At 34.5% G+C, this 8,596-nt stretch overlaps 1 protein-coding gene across 1 annotated transcript; it reads left to right on the top strand.

The window, feature by feature from the left end:
- The first annotated feature begins 4,026 nt into the window (after positions 1 to 4,026).
- LOC113312370 lies at positions 4,027 to 4,539 on the top strand. The gene has a single exon (XM_026561126.1). It carries the CDS (start codon positions 4,027 to 4,029, stop codon positions 4,537 to 4,539), a length of 513 nt encoding a protein of 170 aa, XP_026416911.1.
- The last annotated feature ends 4,057 nt before the right edge of the window (positions 4,540 to 8,596 follow it).

Consider the following 8,596-nt stretch of genomic DNA (forward strand, 5'->3'; position numbering starts at 1 on the left):
AACATCACCAACAAAAGGTATGTGGAGAATTGAACTCATTTATCACTCAAAAGTCTATTCTATTTTATCGCCTATTGAGACAAAAGTCGTATAGATATATAGACTTTACATCATACACATTTGATATTTTAAACTGAGTTTAACTTGCTTATATCTTTCTCGAAATATTTGTTGGTAAGATTTTTGCTTTAACCATGTTCATCATTATTCTTGACGAAAGTCAAAAGATGATCATGTGAAAATCACTTGGTAACTTCTTATATGATTTGTGTGAGACGGTCATTTGATATAGGCTCAGAATGTTTCGTATTGATCATTCGATCACTTGAAAATTGATTATAAGCTAATAGTTTGTGTGAGATAGCTATTGTCGTCTTCTAAGAATGTTTCAATGATTAAAATGGGAGTTAAGAGCTAAAACCCATGTTTGGATACATTATGGTTTGTATACTTAGTGTACGAACTGTTTTGAAGGAATTCAGGACCGGAAGTTTGCATACCCGTTCGCAAACTGATTTAACTGTTGAATTCCGGGAACCAAGTTTGCGTACCCGTTCGCAAACAGTTTCAACTGAATTAGGTACGGAGCTAAAGTTTGCATACCCGTTTGCAAGCTGTCGGCTTGTGACCAATGTCTGGAACTTAAGTTCGCGTACCCGTTTGCAAACTTAAGTGGTTCAAGTTCTTAAATCGGTTAAGTATGATTTCATACTCATGAACAAATACATTTATAAATTAAGGAATGCAATCTTTGCAAACCGTGGCTAAAATGTTCATGAACTGATTCTTTTGAATCAACCCGATTTTGCTTCAATTGTGTCTTGTATACTTCTATGAGAATATAAACAATTGAACAAATCTATGAGTAACACAATTAGATTCATTTGATTATCAATTGATCTAGAAGTGTTAATATGAACAAGTTTAAGATAAAAGTGTTCATATTAACTTCGGTCAACTATTATTGAGCCAACCCAATATACACGTTTAGGTACGGTTACCCATATCTAAATGAAGGTATATTTCATTTGTGTGTAAAAAGCTAAAGACTATCTAACAGTGGAAAGATATTAGCTTGAATCTTAAATCAGATTTCATCTAACGGTGAATATTGAATGCTTTGTTACCAAGGTAACATTGATTGCAAACCCTGATTTGAAAACTATATAAGGGAGAACTCTAGAAACTTGAAACCTAATCCCCACACCTCCTGTGTGATACTAGTTGCGACTAGAGTCGATTCTTCTTTAACCTAGGTTTTTCCTAAAACCATTATAGGTTAACGACTTAAAGACTTCATTGGGATTCTGAAGCCATACCCAGCTATTTTCTCTGTAGTTGCGTGTTCTGATTTTACTTTGTTTTAACGTATTGGGTACTATCTTCTCTAAGATTTGCTCGAGATTTATCTCCGATAGGTAAGATATAAAAAGTAATCACAAAGCTCTTCGTCTCATTCTTTGTGATTCCACAATAACTTGTTCTACTACCATATAGTTAAGTTATTGTGAGGTGATTGATATTTCTAGGTTGTTCTTCGGGAATATAAGACCGGATTATCAATTGGTTCCTGTTCACCTTGATTTATCAAAAGACGGAACAAAAACTTCGTAAGTATTTCTGTGGGAGACAGATTTATCTATTCTAATAGACTTTTCAAGTGTGAGACATATTTCTTTATCAAGTCTTCGACTTTGGGTCGTATCAACTCTTAGTTTTGGGTGAGATCAGCTAAGGGAATTAAGTGCGTAGAGTCCTGCTAGGATTCAGAGGCATAAAAAACGTGATTGTACCTTAATCAGTGTGAGATTGGTTAGGGCTCAAATACATTCCAGTCCGAAGTTAAATTGTAGTAGGCTAGAGTCTATAGCGGCTTAATATAGTGTGGTTTTCAAATCTGGACTAGGTCTCGGGGTTTTTCTGCATTTGAGGTTTCCTCGTTAACAAAACTTCCGATGTCTTTGTTATTTCTTTTCCGCATTGTATTTTCTATATAATTGAAATATCACAGGTTGTGCATAGTTCAAAAAATTGGTAAATCCAATCTTTGGTTGTTGATTGAAATTGATTGACGCTTGGATATTGGTCTTTGGTACGATCCAAGTTATTTTTCATATTGATCCGGCTCACAGATTCCTATCTGTTCGATTGCAGATTGATTTGATAAATTGAGATATAACTCTTGGATATATTTTCCTTGATAGAATCCAACTATCTAGTTGATTTTCTTGGAATTATATTGGAGTTAGTCCATACAGGTTGCCTAAACGAAATATTGGGTATGGTTGTTAGACCCCCGCTTTTTCAGCATTACCAGTTGGGAGAGATCCAGTGAAAGTATGTGTCAATATTGATTTATGCATGAAAATGAGAAGAGGAGTCAAGTATATCACTAATGCAGGTGCAACTAAGTGGCAGAAGTTTTTTTATGAAAGGCAACCTAGCAACATATGTACGGAATGTTATTTGATTAAACATTGCAAGGGAGCATGTAAGGATGCAGCCAACTATCTCGCTACAGCTCATGAAATACCATACTTCTTTGGCAGAACTAGCAATCTCAGGAAAAATATTTCTAAAATTAATTCCAATGTTTCACCTGCTTCTAAAAAGAGTCAAAACAAATTTGTCAAAAATGTTGTTTTTGTACCACCAAACGATGAAGAAGTAATCAATACGAAGTTTCTACTCAAGAAGACCTCAACTGATAACTCTGAAGAATTAGGGCTTGGAAAGAAATTTAGAGTTCTAAGGATACTACTGCAGATAACCTTTCAGATGCTGAGTCTTCTTCTCATCACAACATCCAGGATAACAACACAGGCATCCAAAATGCACATGGTTACAATAGGAGAAACTCACATTGATAACACAAAAAGGGAGAAACGTGTATCTCTTATTACTCATCTCAAACAAAACCGCTATTTTTATATTTTTAACACTAAGCATATATCAATTTTTTTAACATCATGCATTCTTTTATTTACTGATAAACTGTTTAGATATTATCCTTCATGCTATAGTTTCCTGCATCACTTTCTACTTTTCTGTTATTTTCATAGATTCAAGAGTTGGGTATTTATAAAAAAAAAACTGATTAAAAGGTGGCTTATCTGGATTGATACTAGTAATTATAATCTCAGAATCAAACAAGTTACTGTTATTTCCTTGTTATATCTGAACAATCTCAATACAATGAAGGTTTTGTCTTGGAATGTACAAGGTTTCAAAAACATAAGTACTAGAGACCTGATTAGGACCCAAACTCCTGACATGATTTTTCTTTGTGAAACCAAATTAGGATAAGTTAAACTAAGACCTTTTTTAGTTCCTTTTAGTTATTCAAACATAAAATATCATGAACCAGTAGGTTTCTTTGGAGTTTAGTGCTTTTATGGAAAAATGGTTTTAGTTGTGAGATTCTTAATTGTGAAGACAACATGATTAATGCTCTTATTCAAGATGATCCAAGTCAACCTGAATGGATTCTTTCTTGCATGTATGGTTATTGTAATTCAGAACAAAATAAAAAGCAGAGGAATTTTATAAAAGAGGTAGGCAACAATATTATGCAGCCATGGATTCTTTTGGGTGATCTTAATATACACCTTATTTCTTCTAATAATTCTACTTCTTCTTCAAGTGATGGATGGGTTAATTTTATTCTTCAATCAGATGGTTTAGAAGATATTGGTTTTATTGGTAAAGAACATACATGGATAAATAACAATTTGGGTATAGGCAAAAAGAGATCAAGAATTGATATGGCTTTAGGTAATGCAGATTGGAATACATCTTTTCCTGATTCTAAATTACTTCACCTTGTTTAGAATGGTAGTGATCACTGTCCAATAACGTACAGATTACAACCAACCAAAATTGTGGAAGCCTTTCAAGTTCTTTCAAAAATGGTTGCATGATAAGTCTTGTGCTGTCGAGATAGCTAAGGCTTGGGAAAAATAAGTACATGGGTCTCCAGGCTTTAAGCTCATCAAGAAATTGCAATTCACCAGAATTACTCTATCTATGTGGAGCATGCTACATTTTGGTGACATACATCAAAAAGTTGATATACTCCAGAATCAACTGTCTGAAATACAACAACTACTTCACTCAGCAGACAACACTTCCAAAGATTTTGAAATCAATGACGAACTGAAGAAGTGGAATCAGATTCAACATGATTTTCACAAGCAAAAGTATAGAGACAACTTCTTAAAGGATATGGATAATAACACCAAGTACTTTCATACTTTAACTAAAAGTAAAAGAGCAAGAAATAACATCAACTCTCTAAAAGATCCTAATGGCAATTGGTTACACTCAAGAGATGAGCTATCTAATTTGCTGACAAATCGCTTTAAAGATATAAGTACTTCTATGTCTCATAATATCCAAGAACATCATTACAATATTCTACCAACTTTAGTGTCTGAAGAAGAGAATATACTTCTGCTTATTCCTCCAAATGATGATGAGATTTTATCTACTCTGAAAAGTATGGAGAATTGGTCAGCACCTGGATCAGAAGGTTTTTAAGCAGGCTTTTATAAGTCTCAATGGAACACATTGGGTCCTGAGGTTTGTAAAATGGTTAGGAAATTCTTCACTTCTGGATTCATACCTCAAGCTCTAAACAAGACATATATTTATCTTACACCCAAAACAAAGAAACCAACTACCCTTTCGGAATTCATGCCAATTAGGCTTTGTAATACTTCTTACAAAATTATATCTAAAATTATAGTAAGAAGGATGAAACTCCTTATTTCTAAGATAATATCCTCTTATCAAGCTGCTTATGTGGTTGGGAGGCTCATTAATGACAATACTATCATTGCTCATGAACTTATCCATTCTATGAAAACGAAAGAAGGGTAATGTGGTTGGTTAGCTCTTAAAGTTGATATGTCTAAAGTCTTTGATAGGCTGGAATGATGTTTTCTTCTTAAAGTCCTTGAAGGGTTTGGCTTCTCTAAGGAATGGAATCATCTAATTCATTAGTGTATAAGTACTACTTCTTTATCTGTACTTCTTAATGGCTCCCCTTGTGAAGATTTCAAGACAACTAGAGGTATTAGGCAGGGTGAACCATTATCTTTATACTTATTTATTCTAGATATGGAATGGTTCTCAAGAACACTCGCTGCTGCTCATCTATCAAAAGAAGTTAAAGGAATTAAAGCTGCTGGAAGTGATCCTCCCATCAATCATCTTTTATTTGCAGATGACTGTCTAATATTTACCCAAGCTAATTCACCCAGTTTGAATAATCTCAAGCAAATTTTGCATGTTTTTAGTTCACAATCTGGTCAAGTCATTAATTTTGGCAAATCTTCCACTTTGTTTAGCAACAATATGGATCCAGATGTTAGTAATACTCTTAACATCCTTGGGGTTAAATATATGGACACAATGGAGAAGTATTTAGGTTCACCACTTCTTATTGGTAAATCTAAAGTTAATTCTTTCGAAGAGGTCAATATGGCTTTTGAAAGAAGATTATCTAACTGGCAAGAAGCAGGTAGAACTACTATGGTCAAGGCAGTAGCACCTTCAAAATGCCAAAGAAGCTGATCAAGAAATTAGATACTCAACAAAGAAAGTTTTGGTGGGGACATAAAAACAACAAAGGTCCAAAACTAATTGCTTGGGAAAATATGTGCATTCCTAAAGATTTGGGAGGTTTAGCCTTTAGAGATCTTGAGATGCTTAACCGTGCACTCTTAACTTAACTGTCCTAGAGAATAAGTTATTAAAGTGATCACTTAGTTACTCAAATTCTTAAAGCCAAGTACTTCAAAAGTGAGGAGCTTCTGCATATTACTTCTAATAAGCATAATACTTCATGGGTATGGAAAGGTATTGGAGTTGGGTTACATATTCTTCAAGAAAATTATTGTATGAAGGTTAACAATGAAAAGAAAACAAAAATATGGTTAGATAACTGGACAATTGGTATGGATATTAAACCAATTCCTAGTGATCCTGCACATTTTTCTTACATTTGGGTTGATGATATGATGTTGCCTAACACTGCTACTTGGAACATATCCTTATTGAACTCTTTATTCCCCTCTGAAGTTGTTGACAAGATAAAGGGTATGGTAATATCTCTACAAGAAAAGGATATGGTCAGATGGAAACCTACAAAGGATGGATTCTTCACAGTCAAAAGTGCTTATAATAAGTTGGTGGAAAATAAGGTGAATAATCAAGATGTACTGAACACCATACCTAAGAAGATCTGGAAGTCCCTATGGAGTATGAATCTACCTCATACAGTTAAGATGTTTATATGGAAGTGTTTAAACGGAATTGTGCATACCAAACTAAGACTCTGTCAGTACAATAGAACCATGAATCCAGATTGCAGTATATGCAACAATGAAGAAGAATTTCTATTTCATATTCTTATTAAATGCTCTCATGCCAGAGCAGTCTGGAGTTTGGTTAGTATTGAAATTGATCGGGTAAATATTAAATGTACTTCTGTCCAAGAATGAATTCTCACATGGTTCTACGACATAAACAACGCAAGAGTTGAAGTTATGATTAAATGGAGAAACATGCTCATGGTTGGTTGCTGAGTGATATGGAAAGAAAGATGCGAATGCAAATGATGCATTAACAATTTCAGACACAACAGAGATGATGAACATTTGAACAACTCTCTTGAAACACATTACGACTCATTTGATTATCTATCATGATTTATTGATCATCGTATTTGATCTAGAAGTGTTGGATGAATATGGCTAAGTTATAAGTGTTAATATGGATAACTTCGGTCTACTATTATTGAGCCAACAAGGTATACACGTTTGGATACGGTTCATCCTTATCTAAATATAGGTATATTTCATTTGTGTGTATCAAGCTAATACCATCTAACTGTGGAGATTGATTGCTTAGTTTCTAAGCAGACTTAGCTTGAATCTTAAATCAGGAGTCCATCTTATGGTGAATAACAATTGCTTTGTTATTAAGATTTTTTAGCTTTGATTGTAAGCAACCCTGACTATATAAGGCAGAACTCTAGTAGCTGGAAAACCTAATCCCTACACGCTCGTGTGTCCTAGTTGTAAACTAGAGTCGATTCTTCTTTAACCTAAGTTTTTCCAAAACCATTATTAGGTTAACGACTTGAAGACTTCATTTGGGATTCGTGAAGCCAGATCCAACTATTCTCTCTATAGTTGTGTATTCTAATCTTACTTATTCTATCGTATTGAGTTTTATCTTCTCTAAGAATTACTCGAGAATTATCTTCGATAGGTGAGATATAAAAAGTAATCACAACAGTTCTTCGTCTCAGACTCTTGTGATTCCGCAATAACTTCTTCTGTTAATCAGTTAGGTTATTATGAGGTTACTAATATTTCTAGGTTGCTCTTCGGGAGTATAAGACCGGGTTATTAGTTGGTTTCTGTTCACCTTGATCTTTGTATCAAAAGACGAAATAAAAAGAATAAAGGATAGACATATCTGTGGTAGACAAATTTGTTTATAAGTCTTCGACTTTGGGTCGTAGAAACTCTTAGTTATGAGTGAGATCATCTAAGGGAATCAAGTGTGCGGAGTCTTGCTGGGATTCAAGAGGCACAAGGAACGCGACTGTACCTTAATCGGTGTGAGACTTGGTTAGGGATAAACTACATTCCAGTCCGAAGTTAACTTGTAGTAGGCTAGAGTCTGTAGCGGCTTAATACAATGTGGTGTTCAAATCTGGACTAGGTCCTGGGATTTTTATGCATTTGCGATATTCTCGTTAGCAAAATTTATGGTGTCTGTGTTATTTATTTTCCGCATTATATTTTTTTATATAATTGAAATATCACAGGTTGTGCGTAGTTCAATCAGTTGATAGATCCGACCTCGATTGTTGGATAGAACTTGATTGACACTCGGTCATTGGACTTTGGTACCATCCGAGTTATTCTCATATCAATCAATCTCACGGATTTCAATCTAGTTGACTTACTGATTATAGTGAGAAAAAGATAAAGATCTTTGATATCTTTCTTGATTGAGTCTCACTTTTAAGTTGGTGCTCTCGGAATTATATTGGAGTTTAGTTCATCCAGATTGCCGAACAAAATATTGGGTGTGGTTGTTATATCCCCGAGTTTTCAATTGGTATTAGAGCAGCCATACACGCTAATACCTTATAAGTTCGTGTTTATCGCAATCTGACTCTATGGACAGAAGTGTTATCTCTATAAACGTACCACCAGTCTTCGATGACTCGAATTACTTATGGTGGAAAATTTATATGCGTGCCTTTCTACAAACACGTGATTTTCAATCATGAGTTGGTATTGTTAATGGCTATGATACTTCAATGGTTACAGTAGACGGTGTAACTATTGCAAAGGATATTGGTAGATATAGTGAAGCCGAGATTAGTGCTGCAAAGCAAAATTCTAACGGATTAAATGCTATCACCCATGCCATTACCCCAGATCTTCAGCACCATGTGACTACATGCACTAATTCTAAAGATGCTTGGGATATATTAGAAACCGTATCTGAAGAGAATACCTCTGAGAAAGAAGCTAGGCTTCAAAATCTAAATTCTGACTGGGAAAACCTT

This window comes from Papaver somniferum, chromosome 9 (genome assembly GCF_003573695.1).
Source record: "Papaver somniferum cultivar HN1 chromosome 9, ASM357369v1, whole genome shotgun sequence".
NCBI classification, from domain to species: domain Eukaryota; kingdom Viridiplantae; phylum Streptophyta; class Magnoliopsida; order Ranunculales; family Papaveraceae; genus Papaver; species Papaver somniferum.

Excerpts from the sequence above, each read along its gene's own strand:
- LOC113312370 (XM_026561126.1), top strand. The coding sequence starts at position 4,027 with ATGTGGAGCATGCTACATTTTGGTGACATACATCAAAAAGTTGATATA.